General features: G+C 41.8%; 1 protein-coding gene across 3 annotated transcripts; it reads right to left on the bottom strand.

Moving 5' to 3' along the window:
* Positions 1 to 3,242: 3,242 nt before the first annotated feature.
* On the bottom strand, positions 3,243 to 22,154 carry LOC308408591 (centrosome and spindle pole associated protein 1-like). 3 transcript variants are annotated; one of them, XM_080900926.1, is made up of 28 exons: positions 21,809 to 22,154; positions 21,167 to 21,342; positions 20,895 to 20,994; positions 20,678 to 20,781; positions 19,153 to 19,221; positions 17,623 to 17,885; positions 17,431 to 17,522; positions 17,188 to 17,284; positions 17,019 to 17,076; positions 16,664 to 16,932; positions 15,395 to 15,510; positions 15,121 to 15,262; positions 14,779 to 14,890; positions 13,614 to 13,761; positions 13,395 to 13,523; positions 13,049 to 13,161; positions 12,792 to 12,941; positions 11,555 to 11,698; positions 8,510 to 8,623; positions 7,912 to 7,978; positions 7,566 to 7,692; positions 5,222 to 5,361; positions 5,002 to 5,130; positions 4,859 to 4,899; positions 4,693 to 4,753; positions 4,167 to 4,276; positions 3,932 to 4,079; positions 3,243 to 3,640 (listed from the first exon to the last, which is right to left on the bottom strand). In XM_080900926.1, exons 2-28 carry the CDS (start codon positions 21,269 to 21,271, stop codon positions 3,483 to 3,485), a joined length of 3,306 nt encoding a protein of 1,101 aa, XP_080757052.1. In that variant the 5' UTR covers positions 21,272 to 21,342; positions 21,809 to 22,154; the 3' UTR covers positions 3,243 to 3,482. The 3 variants fall into 3 exon arrangements, with proteins under 3 accessions (XP_080757052.1, XP_080757054.1, XP_080757053.1); XM_080900928.1 differs by having other exon boundaries at positions 20,922 to 20,994; positions 21,809 to 22,153; XM_080900927.1 differs by having other exon boundaries at positions 17,623 to 17,861; positions 21,809 to 22,152.
* Between the last annotated feature and the right edge of the window lie 223 nt (positions 22,155 to 22,377).

Below are 22,377 nucleotides of genomic sequence, written 5' to 3'. Positions count from 1 at the left end.
GATAATGTGGCTGGGAGCATATGTTGCCTAAAACCTGGATATACCTTTCAGTGCTGATGGAGGCTTTGCCAAAGTCAGAGATGCAGGCTTTTGGACTGAGCACTGACAATAAGTCAGATGGTGCATCTCCTCTTCGGTCTGTGGACACAGTGTCCATGTTTTTACAAACAATTTAAAATTTTGATTCATTTGACCACAGAACTGCTTTCCACTTGTTCAGCTTCGTCACGTTCCTCTTCACTTTGTGGATGTCAGGAGGTGTTCCTGAGCTAATGCACTGATTTCCATGACAGTTCTGCAGCCCAAATGCTACGAACATCCAAATTGACTCATTTTTGGCCTTGTCCCTTGCACACAGAGATTCCTCCAGATTCTCAGAATGTTTTGATGATATCATGAACTGCAGATTGTGAAAACTTTAAAAACTTACATTGAGGAATATTATCCTAAAACTGTTCCACAATTTTTAAACTTTTTTTTTTTTTTTTTGCAGATTGGCAAACCTCTGCCTGTGTTTACTGCTGAGGAACTGGCATCAGACCAAGAGAGGTGTTAAAAATTATGCAACAGAACTGCTGCAGACAGCTTAGCAGTATGTGTTTTTAAATCCAAGATAACAAAAAGAGCACTGTAGGAACTGTGTGCACAGGCTCTCAGTAAGACTGGAAAACATCCTCTATGGGCTATTAATGACATTGGCCTGGAATGTAAACGTGTGAGAATGCTGACTGCATAAATGAACAGACCTATCAATATCACAGCTCTATCATATATTTACGTCTCTAACGTATTAATTCCTGATTTGCCACTCAGCATAGAGTGTGAATATAAAAGTGAAGGATTTCAGGAACTTAAGAAGTTAAGGCTTTTTTTTTTTTTTAAATGATGCACATGCATTTCATTTTGTTATCAGTCTTAGGGGCAATTTTAAGGGGAAGATTTTTCTGTGAAGACGCGATCCAAATGATGGTTTTCTGCTGGACCTCGTCTGCTTAACGCACACCCGTGGATTCAGTTTGAAATCGGCTAAAATCAGACATTTTTAGATAGGCCATGTAACAAAACAACCGAGTATAGATTTTATAGACGCCATATTGGACATTAATCCCAGCTGTCTCCATGCCAACAGGGGAGCGAAGGCCTTCCCGCTCTCGTGGTTTGGGTTGGGCCACTAAGTTAAAGACCATAAAATGTGTTCGGAGCAATAAATTGTTTCAACCAAGTGAAAGGATTTTTGCCTGGACAATCAATTTTTGGATGAAGTTGCGAGTTGTGCTATGTTGCTGTGGCCTTCCTGAGTCAGTGTAATGCTGAGTGGGATGCAGTGTGTGTATGCATTTATATTGACACTGGGGTGTCTGGTTGAGTAATGGGGGCATAGCAGAGTTTAGATGGCTTCTATCCTCCTTCCTATCCAATCCTGGAAAGGGTCATCACTCATACAGAGTGAGGGGGAGGCGGTGTGAGCGGGTGACAGTGTTAGTCCAGGAAGGAAGGAGTAAAAAGGTGAGGACGTGTGCAGTGGCGAGAGAACGTGGCACACAAGAAAGACACTTGCTCTTGTTTGGGATTGTACAACCTTGAACCGCACAGCTACCAGCAGAACCAGTACAAAGCCAAAAACACACTCCGATCTCTGCAATCAGTGCAGAGATCTAGTCTCCCACCACACACAGCAGTAACACTGTGTTCATCCCCCACTGCCACTGAGTTTGGTGGACAAATAAACAGAAATTGTCTCTTTTGGGCAGTAATCCATGTCTTGGATTCACACCAGCACTTGGTTTGTGCTTTGTGTGTTGCTCTGCTACAAATTACGTCCTGGCAGATGAACGCCACATCCAGAACTTCAACGGTAAACAGCTCCGCTTTCATTTTGTCAGAAAATCAAACCCAGAAGACAAATGATAAACAAACAGCTACAGGCTGTGCAGCTTTTGTGCCGTTTTCTCTAGTTTTGGTCGGGGATACGATGTAGAGCACGGCTCTCGCGGGTCTATCGAGATAAAGAGAGAACATAATTCATTCATCCTGAGAGGTCACGATGTTTGTCAGCGTGAGTTCTCACCGAACAGAAGGCGGCAAACGATGTTCAAGTTAAGAGAAATCCTAGAGCTGCTTGAAAGACCGTGTGTAATAGAACAGCTTCGAGATGTTTCAGTGACGATTTCTGCGAGAGATTTGAACCTTTACTTTTTACGTCGCTGAGAGTCACAAATAATGACAGCTATGTTAGCAGTGTTTTCTGGGTAGTACAAAAAGAAAACATTTCAGCTCTGGAATAGCACATGTAGCAAAAATGCTAGTTCACAGCTGAAGTAGCTAACATTGATACCACTGACCAACACTTTAGGAACACTTTCATGGTCATTATAGCTCACGCTTCAGCAACACTGCAGTATGAAACAGCCATCATGAAATTTAACCTGGTCAGTGCTCACGTTATTTTTTTATTTTAGTTGGGACAGTGCATGTTAAAAAAAGAAATTACATGAATGTAAACATACAAGATTATAGCCAAAGGCTAATTACCATCTGTTGCCCAAAAAACATATTAAAAATGGACAAGTAATTCATAAAAAAGTTCATAATTTATACATAATATGTTAGCATTAGCCATGTAGCAATTAGCCACATTAGCCATCTGTTATCATTAAAAATATATCAACTAGCTGACTGCAGTTAGATCAAACATGAATAATTATTTCTTTATTAATTATTCATGTTTAATAATTAATTATTTGTTTAATAATTTATTAAACATGAATAAACATGAAAATATTTTTACTCTGACAATACAAGAAAATTATCTAAATTTGCAAAATAATCAAATTTTAATCTGAAAATTACTTATTTTGATCAAACTTATAACTCATGGGAAAATCTGTTTAAAATATATGTTAATCTTTTCAATATATGTCTCGGTTGCTATAACTTCTGTTGCTGTAGGATCAAATTCTTCTCTGTGGTACTGAAAATAGTATTGCATTTGAAATTCCAGTATCGTGACATTGCTGTCCTAATGACTTGATGCTACTTTGTGTGACTTGGCATATGTAATTCACATTTAAATGCAGCAGTGAAGTCTTAATTTTGCCATGCAATATGAATGAAAAGGGAGAAAATTGAACCTTTGAGTAATTGAGGGAAAATTGTTGACATGAACATAAATTACAGGCAAAGAGCAATTTGCTTTAGCGATGATATGTCTTGTAAAAGGAAGCAAACCAAAACACAGTACATAAAAGTAAAAAATAATTTATTTAAAAATAGATTCAATAAAACAATAATTTACATGTAAAAGACCACAAAGGTTCCCACACTGGATTACAACTGTGAGGTTTCAACAGAAGCAAAAAGAGAAACATCTTTTCCTTGACAGTAACTTACATTTATCTTTAATCAAAGCAATAAATTAAAACCAACTTTGAACTTATGCACTCAAAATCAAAAGGACCCTCCAAATCTTAGGAGACAAGGTGCTACGTTGCCAGCCGCTCCCTTCTGATCGCACGGTCTAAACACTTCAGCGTGTCTGATGTTTCTGGCCGTATCCAGCGATCGGTTTCTATAGACCCCTGACGATTATGAAGAGAAAACCGCGGAGGAGAGTCGTCGTCGTTAGACAGATCCAGCGGTGCTGAAGAAAAACAAGTGAACACAGAAAACACACATCTTCACTGCTACAATGCATGCTTTATATAAGAACAAATATTTGCTAAATATATATTGTTAGTTTGCAGGTTTACATGAACGATGCTGTACTTACTGAATCGAGCAAACTTCAAACCCATTAAAAATCCTAATGCAGAATTTTATAATGATCGATATATTAGACCCTGAGCTTCATAATCCTGAAGATGGTCTGAATGCTGGTCTGGGCTTTTATACAACGAGAAACATATTTACACAAAAAAATATGAAGTCGTACCAGCTGTGTTGCCACGACGACTGAGAGCCTGATGACCCGTCCTGTTCCGGTTTCCCCATTCCCCATCCTCATTCTGCCGCTGTCTGGTAACTGCGTGGCCGGAGTAATCATCATGATGACCAACAGGGTGGCCAGAAGCAGCTCGCTCCTGAAAAAAGGGAAGAAAAAAGTTAAAACTTCAGCAAATAAACTTCGTGTTTGACCAGGACTCGCGCATGGTTTTTAAGAAGAATACCTGTGGGCGCTGTGACTGTCTGGAAAGCCTCCTCCTCTCCCGGGCCGACAGCTGACGAGTCTTCTCGGGTTCTGGGGTTTGCAGCACTGACGAGCCATCGCCCAGAGGGTCTTAACACACACACAACCAAAGTCAGTCATTTCAAACATCGCTGCAACTTTTTATGTGATCCTCGTCACTTAAAGCATCCTCGACATTAAAAAGTTCCAGATGTCATTTTGCAGTATACAGTTTGGCCCCACTGAAATAAACTTTCTCAACTTGAAAAGTTAGATACATTCAGGTGTGCGTCATACTTCTCCAGCATGAGCTAAACAACACAAACAAACAAAGCAGGAGGTAAATTATGTTTGTGATCCAGAGAACAAGCGATGTCAGTACTGTAACAGCTCAAAGAATTCGGGATGGCTGTCTGCCATGAAGACTCGGGTCTTGTGAAGTCAGTGAAACGCCTGCAGCTCTATGACTCAAAAGGAGAATGTGGATTTCACCAGCAGTAAAATGCTTTTATTTCACCATGTCTTACCAATGAAAGCACTCTCTGACTCCAGCAGAGAACCTCTTGCAGATCCCCTGGTCTCGCTCCTCTGAAATACACACAGCTCTTTTCACAGTTCCACTCTAATAACTACAAGCTGGTGGATACGGTACAAATCACAGGATTTTTGTGCAGCTTAAACATTATTTCTCACCATTAGATCATTTTGCTGTGGTGGGGACAGGTCGAAATAATCTGCAACACAAGTAGGATATTCTTTATTATCAACAATGGATGGCACTTTGGCTGTTGAAAAGTAATAACAGGGTAAAAAAAGTAATTGAAATATAGTCTGACCGTCCTGGACCGTAGACCTCTGGCTGCTCAACTGGTGATATGAATCCCTGTAGTCCCGCCTCCGTCTGCTGGTCCCACCTACTTCCTCTAGTTTAGGAACTTCACTGGAGCCCAACCTCGATTCTTCATCTACCACATTAGAAGTAAATGTAAACATATAATAGTGAAGTAATGTTGTTACTAATAGAGTACAGTCAACACTTTGAGATCACTGTGTTACCTCTGTACTTGAGCTGAAGGGAGTCGTGGATTCGTAACAAATTTCGTGGCTCTGTATATCTGGAGTTAGGCCTACGAACTGGAGCCTGGAGCCTCAGCCTGGCCATATCAAACACATCCACCACAGCACGCTCGCGATACCTGGAGGAATGGAAACAGGTGTACGCACAGAAATATCAGTTTCTATGGAAGAGCAGATCAGTCTTTTGTCTGAGTTTGGCTTGTTCTGCTAGACAATGCCAAGGATCAACGATGGTCAAAGCGATAAGCAGTAGGTCGCCAAGCTTTTTAGCTCATTTCCATGATTGAGTCATTCAGCTACATGTAGTCTGCCTCACTGTAATTTCATGTTGCATCTCCACATATACCAACACAAACATGTCTGGATCTTTATGCTCGTGTGTGCAGAGTGGCACACTGACTCATTATGATCAAATGAGAGACGAGATGGAGGTTATTTCTGACTGCTGGTTTGATTTTTAAATTCAATAAGTCTGCACTTGCACAGATGCTTGTTTATTTCATCTCCTCAACTCCCACCCACCCCACCGCCCACTTTTGTCAGTGGGAAACTGTTGTGTGTTCTACAATGAAGAATGAGAAGACGGACAGGTGAGACACTGTAAACATACAAAAAGACTGTACAAGCACAACTATACAAAGCATTAACAGCCACTTGCATCTCTTCAAGAGGTTGTTAACATAAATACCCAGGCAGCCAATCACATCAGAAAGGGAAGGAAAGGTGGTTTAGGTCACTTTGAACATTGAATAGCTGTTGGTGCCAGACAAACTGCTCTCAGTATTTCAGTAACTGCTCATCTGCTAGAATTTTCCCACACAAGCGGGAACCAATCAGCTAAGTAAAGACAAACGACAGTCCATCATTACTTTAAGAACTGAAGGTCAGTCAGTGCGGAAAATTTCTAAAACTTTGAATGTGTCCCCAAGTGCAGCCGCAAAAACCATCAAGCTCTACAATGAAACTGTCTCACATGAGGACGCCCCAGGAAAGGAAGACCAAGAGTCCCTCTGCTGCTGAGGATACATTCATCCGAGTCACCAGCCTCAGAAATCACAAGTTAACAGCAGCTCAGATTAGAGCCCAGATAAATGCCACACAGAGCTCCAGTAGCAGACACTTCTCTACATCAGCTGTTCAGAGGAGCCTTTATGGTCAAATAGCTGCTAAGAAACAACAACTAAGGAAAAGTAACAAGCAGAAGAGATTTGTCTGGACCAAGACAAACACAAGGAGTGGACATTAGACCAGTGGACATCTGTGCTTTGGTCTGATGAGACAAAATTGAGATCTTTGGTTCCATCCGTCGTGTCTTTGTGCGACACAGAAAGGTGAACGTTGGTTTCTACATGCATGGTTCCCACTGTGAAGCATGGAGGAGGTGGTGATGGTGTGGGGGGGCTTTGCTGGTGACACTTTTGGGGATTTACTCAGAATTGAAGGCAGACTGAAGCAGCATGGCTACCACAACATCCAGTAGCAACATGCCATCCCATCAAGTTTGCATTTACTTGGACCATCATTTATTTTTCAACAGCACAATGACCCCAAACACACCTCCAGACTGTGTGACCGAGAAGGAGAGTGCTGGAGTGCTGGCGCCTGATGGCCTTGCATCCACAGTCACCTGACCTAAACCCAGTGCAGATGGTTTGGGATGAGATGGAGCGCAGAGTGAAGGAAAAAGGACCAACAAGCGCTCAGCATCTATGGGAATTCCTTCAAGACTGTTGGAAAACCATTTCAGGCGACGACCTCATGAAGCTCATGGAGAGAATGCCAAGAGTGAGCAAAGCTGTAAGCAAAGCAAAGGGCGGCTGCTTTAAAGAATCTAAAATATCAAACATTTTTTGAGTTATTTCACAATTTTTTATTTACTACATAATTCCATGTGCTCATTCATAGCTTTGATGCCTTCAGTGAGAATCTGCAACATAAACAGTCATGAAAATAAAACCATTAAAAAAGAAGGTGTAACAAAACTTTTACTGGTATTGTAGCTCAATGTGAATGATAGTGTGTATTAAACACTCAGTTTCACTTGCTAACTTCACTCTTCTCCACGTCTTTCTGAAGGACCAACAACAGCACAACTAAGAGCAATCTGTAACACAGTCTCCTGGTGACAACATGAAAGCAAAAGCCTGCAAAGCTGCTGTCGACAAACACAGAGAAGAACACTTTTGGTGGTTACAATATGAAATATCTAAGTATGCAATGTGCATTAACTGATGCACAGCTACATCCAATATGAAGTCCAGTAAATGTATATGCATCCATTAGTATGCCAAAGGTTACAGCATGAGTGATGAATGTGTTTTACCTGTTATTCAGAGGAGAGTCTAAATCCTCCCAATCCGCCTGCTGCAGGTCACCCTCCAGGCGTTTTTGTTCATTGCGGAGCTGCCGACGCAATGCTGACAGCTCACTGAACAGATCGCAACGGTCTCCTAAAACACACACAGTCTATAGCTGATACAGTGTTTTCAATATCATTACCCTTCTCAGCACCAACAAAACGTAAAGAAACACAGCCGAGTCGATGTGTAAGAAAGGACGGATCACTCTAAGTGTCAAAGAAAATGTAACACTGTTTATGGGAGACTGAGCCCAACACAAAGATCCTGCAGATATGATCAGAGGCGTCTATGTTTGCTCTCACACAGTACCTGCAGCTCGCAACTGGTTCCTACAAGCAGGGACGGGAGGGGACTGCAGACCGGACAGAGACCGCTCCTTAAAAACAAAAAGATTAATTCACAAAGGATTTTAGCAGAAAATATTCTATTACAGAGAAATAAATTAAACATTTTCTAACTTTTAAATAAACTGGACCAAGAAAAGTCTTAAAAACAGTGCAGCTATAGTAGCCTGTGTTTAAGCCTTTCAAATATTAAATACAAAACACTGCTGGTAACATTCTGTCATTGAGTCTTGACTTTAATGCCTTTCACATCATCATTCATCACAGTACAGATGTGATCTGTGCAAACACTTGTAGAAAAGACTTGTTGCAGGTAGTTAGCACCGGCTAACTGTGACCTGAGTAACTCTGAAAAGCTATGCATAAGAGACATGAAATAAATGTGTACATGTGCAACAGACTGAAACTTACACAGAAAGTGTTACTCAGTCTGGATGAGTAACATTAGCATAACAACTTTTACAAAAAACCTCTGGGTGCATTCAACCCTCAAACATGTTCACATAAGATAAACCAACCTCAAGATGCTGTCAGACTAATGGAAGTGAGTGTAAGAGACTTACAGACGATGGGACTGTAGAGTGTTGGCTGTCAGCAGTGGGAGGTCTGGGGGTATACTGGTGAAGGCCACGTTTCTTCTGCAGAGTGGGGATTGGAGGTGAGGGTTCCCTGTAGACCTGAAGACACACAGCTTGTGATTTACTACATAAAACTTTAAAATACTACAGTTAATATAAGCCAACTGATTATTTGAAACTTATTGTTCAGAATATTTGGAAGAAGGGTATAGCAGTGTAGCTACAAGAGAAGAAGTCCCTACAAATGGTGACTACCTTCATCTTGACCTAAGAACACGATTGAACACACACACACACACACACACACACACACACACACACACACACCTTTGTGAATTAATCTGTGTGCTCTATTTAATCAAACATATTGATATAAAAACGGTTTCATTTTATTTTTTTCCACATCATCATGTTTATATTGCTCTGCTGTTAATAGTATTTTGGTGCTTTGAGAATATCTTTTTCAGAAACCATCATGCCAATAAAGCAGGACTGAAGTGATCTGAACTGAGTGAGAGTGTCCTGAGTGGAATCAGCGACGGCCATTTTCATCTTGAAAGCTAATCAAAGGAAAGAAATTAAAAGAAGCAGCTGTCGTTCAGGAGGTAGGTGGCCCAGTAACCACAGGGCTGACAGGCTTGTCCATCTGTCAGAGTGTCCTTGGACAAAACATTGAACCCCAACTAATTGCTCCCAGTGCTCACACCAGCACCATGCACGGTAGCTCAACTCCGCTGGTGTGGGAAGGGATAAACCAAATAGTGGCACTGTTTGGTCTTTGGATCAAAATAATGAAGGGGTGTCTTCAAATAATTCAAGTGAACACACAGACACATACAGTATTTGTATGTTGGTGGTCAGCAGTGTTGGGGAGTAACGGAATACATGTACCGCCGTTACGTATTTAAAATACAAAATATGAGTAACTGTATTCCGTTACAGTTACCGTTTAAAAAGGTGGTATTCAGAATACAGTTACTTTGTTGAAATAAATGGATTACACTGCGGTACTTTCCTGTTTCATTTTGTCGCGGGTCAGGACTGTTTGGGTTTTGTTTGACAGCTACGTTCTTTCATTCCAGGCGGCAGCGTTACGGTTGCCATGGTTACAGGGTGACGCTCTCTCTCTCTGCGACAGTGTGTTTCCATACTGTACAGTAATGCCACTGTTTTGCACATGTCTCACTCTGTATATTTTATTTTATTTATTTTAAATATTCTACTTATTGTTTACTCTATTTAATTTGTAAAATATGTGTACACACACACACACACACGTAGAAAAATATTTAGTATACACATCCAGAAATACATATACTATTATATATTGTACATATATTTATTAGTTTCAGATGTAGCCATTCTTGTATTTTGCTTGTTTACATTATTGTATTTTGCACAACTCTGTTGCTTGTGAAGCTCGCACACAAGAATTTCACTCACATGTGCTGTACCAATGTACCTGCACATGTGATGTGACAATAAAAGTGATTTGATTTGATTTTGATTTGGGTGAGAGAGCGCCTTGTTGTTGTTGTTGTTGTGCTAAGCTAACAGGCAGAATGCTACAAGCATAGCTCTAAAGAATGTAGCATCATGGGCAGTGTAGTCCGTGTTGCAGGGAGAATGGACTGCCATACACGTTATGAGTCTGTGAGCGCGAGGAGGGAGAAAAAGGGGAGTGGAAAGGTACGAGTTGTCATCGAGGAAAAACGGGAGCTGGAAGCATGTAAATATAATAATAACCACTTCAGCCAAGAAGAGTGCCTGACGAGCCCAGTTGTAAGTGAGCTATTAAGACTCGACTGTACACCGTGTTCGTGTTTTCCTCCGAAAACAATAAGTTCCGTTGGAGCAGCCTTTCAACGTCTCTCTCTGTCTCTCGCAAGAAAAGTTGACCCACACAACAAAGTAAAGCTATTTTTCGGCTACGAGCCGACAGGGACCCCGCCGTATTAGTCAGAGGTCCCTTTACTACAGTTCGGAGTCGCGGACCTTCAGTAATAGTAATAAATCACACAGCAATAGTACATTCACGTTGTTGTAAAAAGCATGATAATATATTAAGTAATCCAAAGTATTCAGAATACGTTACTGTCATTGAGTAACGTAACGGAATACGTTACAGAATACATTTTGGGGCATGTATTCTGTATTCTGTAATGGAATACATTTTAAAAGTAACCTTCCCAACACTGGTGGTCAGCTGGTCACTGGTTACAGTCTTTGTAGTTATGTGTGTCTTGAAATATGAAACATAAATACAACACCTGAGCAGACATTTGGTCACATGGAGGATGATGACTTTTATTCCTGAACATCAGATGTCTGCTTCGCATCTCATACTTCTGTTCCTTGTATAAACTGACTTTAACCCTGACAGTACTACAAATTGTGTTTCACAATAAGTGTAAACAGTTAACAAAAGTGAGCAATGGAGTTCATTTTGTTCATCTGGACTCGGGGAGATCCAACCTCGAGGATCGCGTCCCTCAAAACAAAGACCAGTATAGTAACTGGACTGGTATTTATCGTTCTGCTCAACTTAAACACTCAAAGCACTTTCTCAATCACCCAATCTATACGTGCCTGAGCACTTTCCAACACACACAAACACCTGAGATACTAACCCTGGGGTTCAAGTGCCAAAGCATTGAAAACCGAACAACTTCTGGCTGAGCAGAAGAGCTACCTCATCACGCCAGGACTCAGCCGCCTATTTACCAGCTCATAGTGACTCCGTCTCTGTCCAGGTGTATAAGTTAATCACTGAAGCAGGATCACAGAGTCATGAAGACCATTTATGTGAAAAGGGAATGACCGTCTCTGACCCACCGAGGGGGCAAAAATGTATCTTTCACTATGTTACAATCCTGTGATTTCAGCCATTCCACAGCTTTCTGTGATCAGTACTCTTAGTGATTAATGATTGGGACAATTTGCTTTCTGGGATTTTGTTACCTGGATTATTAAGTAGGCATCAAGTCAAAAGATGGACAGCGTGACACAGCTGTACATCTGTGAACTGACCTCTTCCACCCGTGCCTGTCTCTCTATCTCATACTGTCTCCTCAGTATCGCACTCTCCTTCTCCTCTGCTTCCTTCTTTATCCTCTCAGCTTCCTTCTTCCTCTGTTCAGCCAGCTGAATCAGCTCCTCATTCTTGGCCTTTTGCTGAGAGAAAGAAAAAATATTAGAGGAAGTGCACAAGACAAAGATTTAGGGAAATGAGAAAGACTTGCAATGTGTTATAATTAGAGACCATCACAACATCCGCAATCCCCAGCAACATGATTTACAGTCCAACCTGTGTGCACTTGTTACTACATGCGTGTTCACTCTGTAGGGGTTGGCCAACGCCCATCTCTGGACTCAACCCTGATTTTAAATTCAGCTACACATCTGCACAGTTTCATGACTACATCTTGCACAGAAAAGATCGGTCGACAGACAGGCATAAAAACACCTGCCAAAGTACTCAAAGTGACTTTGGCTACGTTCACACTGCATGTCTTAATGCTCAAATCCAATTTTTTTTTCTGCTTGTTCACACAACAAATAAAATGTGACAGCAAACGCGCTCTAGTGTGAACGGTTCACGGCCCTCAAAGCGGCCGCATGCGCAAAAGAAGACGTCACACACAACACGCTCTGTTTAGACTCAGAGCAAACAGTATTGTTTGACTGATGGCCCTTAATATAAAGACTTCGGACTTTACATTTCCCAATTTTGCTTTAAGTTACAAAGTTATTTTGTTATTTACATTTGGCCTAATAATGATCCTTATTTCTGTTTTAGAGAGGAGCGGTGCTTCAAAGGATAGTTGCAGATTTGTCAGAATCTGTAGATTATACAGTACAAATAAAATGTTCATGTTTCTCCAACGTTGTCTTCCCAACAGTTTCACTGGATGGCCAGGAAGCGTTCCCGATGTCTTCTCCGGCGCTGATAATTGGCGTCTGTCTTGTATCAGTGACGTAAAAGACGGATTTAATGCAACATGACCATTCAAACAGCAGATATGTATCGTCTTCAGTAACACATACAGAAGTGACCCAGATCGGTTTTGTGCCATTCACACTGTCATACCATGATCGGATATGGGTTGCATAGGGTCAGAAAAGTTGGATTTGATGCACTTTCGCCTGCAGTGTGAACGTAGCCTAAGTCAGAGATGAAGCCTTCGATTTGATTCAAACAAATTACCAATCGAGTCGAGTCGAATCAAATCGAAGCCTTTCTATCTGTCAGATTTTAGTTTCTCACCTCCATTTCCTTTCGTTTCTTCCTCTCTTGCTCCTCCTCGTACTCCCTCTGGATGCGAGCCCTCTGCTCTGCCAGCCTCTTCTCCTCCTTCTCTTCCTCCAGCCTGATTCGTTCTCTCTCCTCTGCCCTTTTATGCATTTTTTCCTCGATCTGCAAACAAATGCAGGCTGATAAAGAACTAAACCAGCGATTTTCAACAAGACAGCGTAGCATATAATACCGACAGGAGAAATGCCCCCAGCTGCGTAGCCTTTTACCTGCTGTTTGAGGTAAGCTTTGTACTTGTCCTGCTCCTGGAGCTGTTGCTCTGTGGGCTGGCTGGCAAATACTTTGCCTCTGGCAAACTGTGGGGTTTGTACATGGGTGAAACCTACAAAACATGAAACAGATCTTTCAAAATAAACGTATCAGTCTCAATGCTGTTGTTTCTGGATATTCTGATATGCTACTCGGTGGAGATGCCAGTTTCTGAACATTGAAGTAACAGCCAGTTTTAGCCTGTTTTCTTTGTGTTTTATGGCTGTGGTGTCACCAATAATCTGATAGCAAACAAAAGCTAAATAAAGCAAAGTCATATTTCTAGTGCTATGGATGCCACACTACCAGAAACCCTCTCATTGGGGTCCAGGTGCTCAGTCCGGCTGGCTGCCGCAGCAGCTGTGGCTCTCCTCTGCCGCTGCTCCGGGTTGCTGTACGCCTCCTCGTTCAGCTTGTGCATCTGACTGAGATCAGCTGCAGAGTCAGGCAGGCTAAGTTAGAACAGCTCCTCTGAATTCGTTACATGCTGCATACTATAAAAAGACGGTACAAAGCGGGACATACCAATGAGATTTCCAGTGCTGTCCCTCAGCGGCGCTCCTCCTCCACCTCTCCCCCAGGGCTGGTGGTTCTTCATGTCAGCCTCCAGCTGAGCCTCGTAACGCTCCCTGTCCTCCCTCTCCTGACGCCTCCGCTCCTGTTGCTCCTGGATCTAACAAACAGTATTTCTCGGTTTATTCAACACTCATCAAATGTCAGCGATCAACAACTATGTTCCCAAGACACTGTGAAATGTTCTATTTTCACCACAACTATCTGTCCAATTGATGAAAACAGTAAGCCTCAGTGATGAATGTTACCACCGTTTTCTCATTAAATGTGTCAAGATGCCTATTATATAAATTCAAAAACATTTAAAAAACAAAACAAAAGTAAAACTGAATATCTTGTGTTGACTTCATTTGTTCCAGTTTTCACATTTCAGCTCAGTTTATCAGAAGCTTTCAAACATGAGCTGCAAATATGGAACCAAAAAAAGCAGAAGAATTAAGTTATTACTGCACCAGAACGACAAGGAACCAAAGCACAGCGACGAACTACCTGGAAAACATTTTAGGGACTCTCCAGTGATCTTGTATGCTAAAGAGAAGACCAGGGGAAAATGCACGCTAAGCAGATGGAAAGAGGATTTTCACAATAAAAGGGGTCAGGGTGGGATTTGGTTATGAAGTAACTGAACAGAGGAGGATCTCAGAATTACTTCTACAGCCAACTCGACTAATACATGAGAAGGATTTTTGATTCCAGATAACTTACAGGGAGCCTTATCCATTTTACCTTGCTGTAAAGCTCACCGTTTCCACTCCTGGAAGCTTCCTGTCAACACATCACACACTAGGATGCAGTGAAATTTCATTACCTTCAACTCTCTACCAATACTGTTTTCAGTCAAATAACAAAGGAGGAGCCCAGCAACATCATCACCACAAACGTCCGTGATGGCCAAATTTATTCACCTTTAAATATCAACGGTGCTGAATGCTTCTCTGGTGATTTAAAGCCCCCCCCCCCCTTAATCATATAAATCAAATCCACATCCATCGACATTCTTCTGTGCTTATACTTTAACACTGTTGTAACTAGATTTGCTGTATCACGAGCACCAACAAAATTTAAGTTCTTTGGGTGGTGGCAGCACAAAGAAAAGGGTTCCTTTTATCTCACCTACCTGTTGTTTCAGAGCATCCCTGTAGCTCAAAATCCTTTCCCTGGCTGATCTGGATCTCTCTGAAGGGAACATGTAGGCATGCGATGGTTCAGTAGCCGTCTCGTTGCTGGGCCTGTTAGAGTAGTTGAGACCCGATGAGCACTTTGGTTGGTGTGTCTTACTACCATGTCTTACAGCAAACACAAACAGGAGTTAAAGCCACGTTCTTACCATTCTGTTGGAAACTATAATGAGTTTACTTGGCCTGGGCAGGATTCACTAACATGACTGTGTGCGTGCAGGTATAACAGATATAATTACTGCCATCTTGTCTTCTAGAAAACTGTAAGAGTAGATATTTACTGCATAGGAGGCTCAGGAAAGCTGCTGCCACTGTGCTGGCTCTGAGGGCTGTGGTTACCAAGCTGGCTGGGCACGGCTTCCCCTGGTGGGACATTCCAGTAGGGCGTGGGAAAGCCAGCACCAGGAGCAGGCATGTGCCCGTCTGAAAGAAAATCAATCACATAATAAACTAAAAGTAGAACACCTGTCTAATATACCAATTATACTCAGATCAGGTTTTGTAATGTAGACCAGAAAGTGTTTTTACTCCCATGTAACAGAGACCCGGACTTACAGTAGGCCATGTTTGGATCAAGCATGCTTCTGTTGGCGTAGTGATGTGGCTCTACGTAGGGGCTTCTGTATGCATCACTCACTGAAGGAGGTGGGCGGGGATGAAACAGAGGATGTCTGGGGAGGAACCATTTCAAAACATGTGATTTGTAACTAAATAAATATTCAATCCTGAATGAATTTCTGGATTCAGCTGGGACTGTGACTAGTTAGTGTTTTTTTAAGTGTCTTTAAAGGGTTCATGAAGCCCTGCAACGGTTAATCATTCTAGTTTCTCTTTAAGGTCCTTTTCATTAACTGCAGCTAGGGCCGTGCAATATGACCAAAATCTCATATTTATCGTCCCGACAACGATATGTATCACAAAAATTTTATATTTTCTGTAAACTCTATGAATCTCAGGCAACTCGACTTGCAAAGTGTTTTCAGCTGGGCGTCGTGTACCTGGAGTTACATAAGATGAAATGGCCGCAGTTTTCTTTGTGACTATTTATTACAAGGCGTGCTGCGGGGAAAAGCCTGCTCTAAGGTTTTTGGGGGGGTTTTTTGGCCTCTCATCCGTAAACACTCTGCATACTATTTCACATGATTCTGTTTATTTTGAAAAATCTCAAATCTTCAACTTTATTGTGAAAGGTTTATGTGGAAAATAAACATGCGGATTGTGGAGCCACGCGATCGTTGTTGCTAACGACAACGCATAAAAACAGTCGCTTGTCCGTCTGTAGTGTGGTTACATTAAATATAAAAAAAGGGAGAACTTCAACAAATTCTACAGTGACCATCAAAATGATGGAAAGATTTGCCGTAAACGGTTTCTTTTGTGACACCACGAAACAAACGATAGCGTATAATATGAGACGATAGATGTTTTCATATCGTCATCCGATATACATCTTTATATTGAGCAACGTTAACTACAGTGTTTGTCAATTCTGCTGGATCCAGATTCTCAACACACAAACACGTACTGGACACTGATTCCCAAAACAAAACGCTGTATTATCATTACTGTTTGATCTCACTGACATGAGCCATTATATACTGTTTACTCTTCCACAGCTGCATTCAGTTCATTTAAACATGTCCTGCAGTATGACATCATTGCTATTATTAACTGATTTCGTTATGAAAACAATGCAGACATATTTGGCTCCACTGTCAAACTGTCAACCAACTTGCTGCTCAAGTGTTGCCTCCTGTCCTAATCTTAAGTGTTGCATTATGAAATCATTCAGACTGTAACTGATGTAAAGTTTCGTATTACTACCTAGGGATGTCCATGGACGTCACAGGGTTGGCAGGCTTGCTGTTGGGAGGCAGACCACTTCCACCTAAGCCCAGGGCAGAGCTATACTCCAGCAAAGGGGACGGGAAGGCCACGTGAGCCTGCCCGAGGGGAGGCATTTCCCTCTCTCTAGCACCAATCTTCTCGATGTCAGGTAGAGCACTTGATGATGATCTATCACCTGTGGTTACAGGATCTGACACCTGGGCACCTTTTCTTCTGCTCAGTCCAAACTGTCTGATTCGGTCCGGCTGGATAAAGAAACAGCTGATAAATATCCTGCACAGTGTAAACATTCTCAGAGCAAAGGAGAGTGGCTTATGAGCTGTAAGCTGACCTGTTTCTCAGGGTCATTTATTCCTGTTGCTGCGACTTTCAACTCGAAATATTTTTCCCTGAAACAAAGACAAATTTGTATCCATTTCTGCAGCCACTGCAAGTCATAACTAAGTGCTAAGTGGTGAAATATTTAGGGCTTCTAGTAAGCACCATAAATAAAGACGCACCTCTTCTTGTTGCGGTGCTGCTCAGCTATCTGCTCCTGCAGCTCCTGTCGGTAGCGCTCCTTCCTCCTCTGCAAAGCCTCATGTGTATCAACTGTTCCTGAAAACACGGGACCGCATCTGAAACCTTGAATTCATTTTCCCAATTCTTTTCCACATTTAAAGGGTTCATAAGTTTGTAACTGTATGTTCAGCTGTTTTAACACAAATGATGTTTTTTGAGCTGCTCACGGGAAGTCTTTTTACCTATTAAAAGGCCAGTGGCAAACTCAGCATCTGCAGATTTGTTCCGCACTCTGGATGTCTGTCCATCTCTGGTAACACTAGCTGAATCTTCCCTAAACACACAAATAAAATGAGGGAGAAAGAAGTCACTATCTTTAACACTACTTTTATCATAAACACATAAATCAACACTACAAAAACAAAATCTTCTACCTGCCATCGGTCTTTGTAGGTCGTCTCTTCTCATAATTGCCATTAACTGCCATACGTCTTGTGCCTTCAATCAGCTCCACTTCATCTTTACACTCCTCTCCCTCTGACTCCTGGTCCGTTGGCCTCCCCAGCCTGTCTCGATGCCTGAAGAGCGCTGGCGACTGCCTCTCTTCATCCTCAGCTAGGCACAGAGGCCTGTGTAGCGTCCTGCTCTCCTCTGTTAGAGTGGCTACGTCCTTCTGTTTGAGCACAGACAGGCGTGGCTAGAGGACACACCATCATAACAAGGCAACATTGAAGAAATAAACAGAGATCACTAGAAAGAAAGAGGCTGCCTTTGTTCTGTCATCCATCCATCCACTTATCCTTTTCGGGGTCGTGGGGGGTGCTGGAGCCTATCCCAGCTATCATAAGGCACACCCAGGGTGCACCCTGGACAGGTCGCCAGTCTGTCGCAGGGCTAACACACAGAGACAGACAACCATGCGCACTCACATTCACACCTATGGGCAATTTAGATTAATCAATTAACCTAACCCAACAAACTGCATGTCTTTGGACAGTGGGAGGAAGCCGGAGTACCCGGGGAGAACCCACACAAACACGGGGAGAACATGCAAACTCCACACAAAAGGACGCCAGCCTGATGGTGAAATTGAACTCAGGGCCTTCTTGTGCGCGAACCACCGTGCTCGTTTTGTCATGTTAGATGAAATCAAGTACAGTAACAAAGCTACTGTCTGATCTGACATTAGATGTTACAGTCTTTCATTATCACATCAGAGTGGATTAATGGACTGTCAAGCTGTCACTACTGCATTTGTACGAGTATCACTTGGAGTAGTGCTGTTTCAAAGTTTACAGCTTTAAATTGCTTATAAAGTTAGATGAAAGCCTTTATTGTTGCAACAGTTTACTCGATGTGTTTAGCTTTCTACGTCAATCGCTGATCTATTGTTTTAGCTTAGTTTTTAACTTTAGTCTTTACTGACATTCACATGGTGTTTGTGCACATATTGAGGTGTCTCCATCTTTTATACACACACTGAAGCTCTGAGCCAACAGAGTTTTACGTAGGAAGGAAAATGTCTGTTTGAGGTGTGACTGTACCAGCGACAGATAGTGCCAGCAAGCAGACATTCTACTGCTGCATCCTGCATGTGAAAAAGGACAGCTTCAGCACTGCCACAACATGATCCTCCCAACAATCACATGTTGATTCATGCAGGACAATGGCTTATGTAACATCTGGTAACATCACAAGTAACCGCTCCACTAAGAGTCGCCCGGATTGAGAATCACTGATGAAAACATGTGTGGGCTCTTTCACAGTGCATCTTAACTGTGTTTATAGTCTTTTGTGTTTATAGTGTTTTGGTAAATAAAAGTGTTTTATTCCAAATGAACAAATGAGAAAATTATTTTCAGCAGGACTGTTGTCATCTACCATCCACTTTAGCAGCCATTCTGTTCGGCCAAGCATCTAATCTTTAAATATATTAAAATCATAAAAGACATTAAGGCATTTACCTTGACAGGCCTCCTGTTATTGAACTGGAGTAATGGTCCTGCAGTCTCAACACGTTCAAACTGGTTTTTCTGTAACATAAAATAAAAGCAGAGATGAAACAGGTGGTGTAAACCTAATGAGCAGACTGTAGCTAGAATCTAAAAACTGGCTTTGATGCTAGAGCTGCGACCTCAGGTGTACAGATAGGTACGCAACAACGCTGATGTTTACAGTAGAGTGTGTAATATTTCATGTGTGTCACTGTATTACATGGAGAACAACTGAAACCTTTGTCTTATTTTTTACTTCATTAACACAGGATTAGCAACATAAACAGGCCGAGCACATGTTCAGTTGGGTTTCTATGTTTCTTATTCCTGACTGTCTTTCAATTGCCACACAGCTTTGTCATATTTGTGACACAGCATGACGAGCGCTTTATACAACATGCCTCATTCACCCAATGTGTCCAAGTGCTTTCTATCTAACATCACATTCACACTTTGGGGGTTCAGTGGAATTCAGTATTTTGCCAAAAGGAAGACATCGAATCACCAACCGTCCGATTAGAGGATCTGTCCTACCTCCCAAGCCACCGCCACGGAAATCTGTCTGCAATCTCTCTCAGAACTATGTCTAAAAAAAAAATGTAGTTTATTGAACAGTTTCTCACCAATAAACTGCAAAGAAACAATGCTCCATTTTATTCTAAATCCTATACCCAGCAAACTTTTCCACGATGGAGAGAAAAACCCCACTCAGCACAGTCACACACATCTAAAGGTGTGACCTGGTCAGTTGGTGAAATTTGCCTCCTTACTGGAGATTTATACTTAAGCGGGAAATTCATGATATTGCTACGTTGTAACCGCAAAGCCAACTGAAACCCTACATTGTAACTAAAGTGCACCTCCTTGGAAATGTAACTACATGTCGAGGATCAATCTAAGGCCTCACAAATGTTAGCAAATTGCTAGAGGGGACTGATATAGGAATGGATGTGAGGATATCCACAAAGAAGTGGACAAACTCGAAAAAAAAGGAAAATGACAACGAGTTGGGACCCAGGTGGGGGGAAAGTCCCAGCATTTTATTTGTAGCTATCGGCTGGCATCATGTATAAAACACAATCACAATGTACTTAACCCATAATGCAGCACACACAAGCATAAATGCCAACAACAATTTCAGCCACTTACATCAGTAATATCTACAAAGATTCCCCACAGAAGTCTAACTCAGCCTCAGAGATGCTAGCAGCTCTCTTTAGGCTGTGATGATAGTGCTGGATGAATTGTGGCAAACTGTGATGTTTGGGTCTACTAAACCCCAACAATTTATAGAATGGAAGCAGTTTGATACCCGAAGAATTCTCAGAAAATGAAAAAGATATGTAATTTTTTTGTAAACCTGAGACAAGTGATAGCTAACTTGCAGCATAAAAGTATAAGTTTAGAATAAGGATCTGACACATATAGATTGAAAACTCAAACTCGCTACAGTGTCACACACACACACATAAACAGAGCAGTGTGTGACAGTCACCCGAGTCATGTAGCGCCTGTAGTCCATACGAAGCTCGTGCTGCAGCCTCTGTTTCTTCCTCTCGTACTCCACACCAAGGGGGAGACCCACACTGCAGCTCTCCTCTGAAAACACATCAACATTTCATAGAGATAGAAGGTAAACAGTGTTATGCAAAACAAATCTCAAGTGACAAGTGAAATACTTAAATAATATTTAACTTAAAGTATGAACTGACGTGACAAATTGTGGCTAGGATCTATACCTCTTCCCTGTGCTTTTGACTTAGGAGGGATGTTCTCCTTAGCAGTAGACCCGTAGCCTCGGTAGGGTTTTGCCTGTCAGTCAGAAGGAAAAGAAGATCCACATTACTTCTTAGTTACAGCATATAACGGCAAAGAGGGCGGCTAAAGTTTAACTTCAATAAACTTCTTATTTGGTCTAAAACGGTGTTGTTTTTCAGACGTTTATCAAAAGGTCTGCCTTGAAAATTATCTATTTCTAACCCACCTTCATTTCCATGTATGGGGGGTCTTGTTCTAAACAGGCTTTATCCTCTGCCACCCTCGCCTTGCGTTCCATGATGAAGTTCTCCAGCTCGTCGTCCATCTCCATCCGGCGAAGTTACACAACCGAGCTGGAAACAACAACTTAATCCTCCTTACAGTGAGCTTACAGAGAGCTCACTGCAGCGAGAACAAATGATAAAAATGTATGTTATACAGGGTTCAGTGCGTCACGGCCGTCACTGATATGAACTGCAGCACACACCGCTTCGCTTGCAAGTCGGTTCTATCACTTTAATTTACTGTTGTCAGGCAACCGGCGTCAAGTTCCAGGCACAGATAGCATTAACCCGCTTAACTGTATTAGCTTAGCAATTAGCAATATAATAATGCAATTAGTATGTAGCATGGAAAGTGCTCGTAACTGTAACGCCCAGAACGTGTTTGGTTCGTTTAAACCGACTTAAATTGCTATGGTTCGCTTGCTTATTAGCTTTGACTAATGGAAAGCAAAGTAAAGTTAGCAAAAACACCACAAAAGCACATGAAAGCTAATCTTAGCTAATGAGCACTTGGCTTCGAGCTGCTAGCGTTAACTTTCTACTGGAACTTTGTACTGTTGTTATTAGAATTAAGTCAAACCTACCATTAGGTGGTGTATGATTGCGAGGCAGTGTTCGTTAGCTTGAAAAGGATGGCGGTGTCTTGAGCGATTGTATATCGCAAACAAATAGCAGTACTTCCGGTCGCAGGTGTCGAAATAAAATACTGTGTAGGAATACTTTGTGATGTGTCAGCTATCAGAAACCATTCAAATTTGAAACTATGTTGATGTGTCCGTGTTAATAGGAACATATGTTTTTTATTTGGGAATTCATCAAATCAAGTTTTCTCTGTATCTCCATTATAAGCTAGTTACACAATCGTTCACATATCACAGGCTTTTCAATCTCATGTTCTCTAGCATATCGACACTATGGCTCTATCCCAATTCTGGGTCTTCAGCCTTAAAGGTCCACAAGGGCCGCGTACTCAAAGACCGCTAAGGCCGGAAGTGCGAGGCTTGTGAAATGGGACGGTCTAGCCTCCGTCTCGCTGCCCAGGTTGCCTAGCAACTATGATACTAACCGCTGGAAACGTTTCGTACAGCACTTTTTGACAGAAATGAAGAAAAAAATATTTTGTTCATTTGTTTGTTTCTACATGAGCTTTGAT

This window comes from Rhamphochromis sp. 'chilingali' (assembly GCF_963969265.1).
Source record: "Rhamphochromis sp. 'chilingali' genome assembly, chromosome: 13".
NCBI classification, from domain to species: Eukaryota; Metazoa; Chordata; class Actinopteri; order Cichliformes; family Cichlidae; genus Rhamphochromis; species Rhamphochromis sp. 'chilingali'.
Note: the sequence above shows the minus strand (reverse complement) of the source record. Positions and strands in the feature narration are given on the sequence as shown.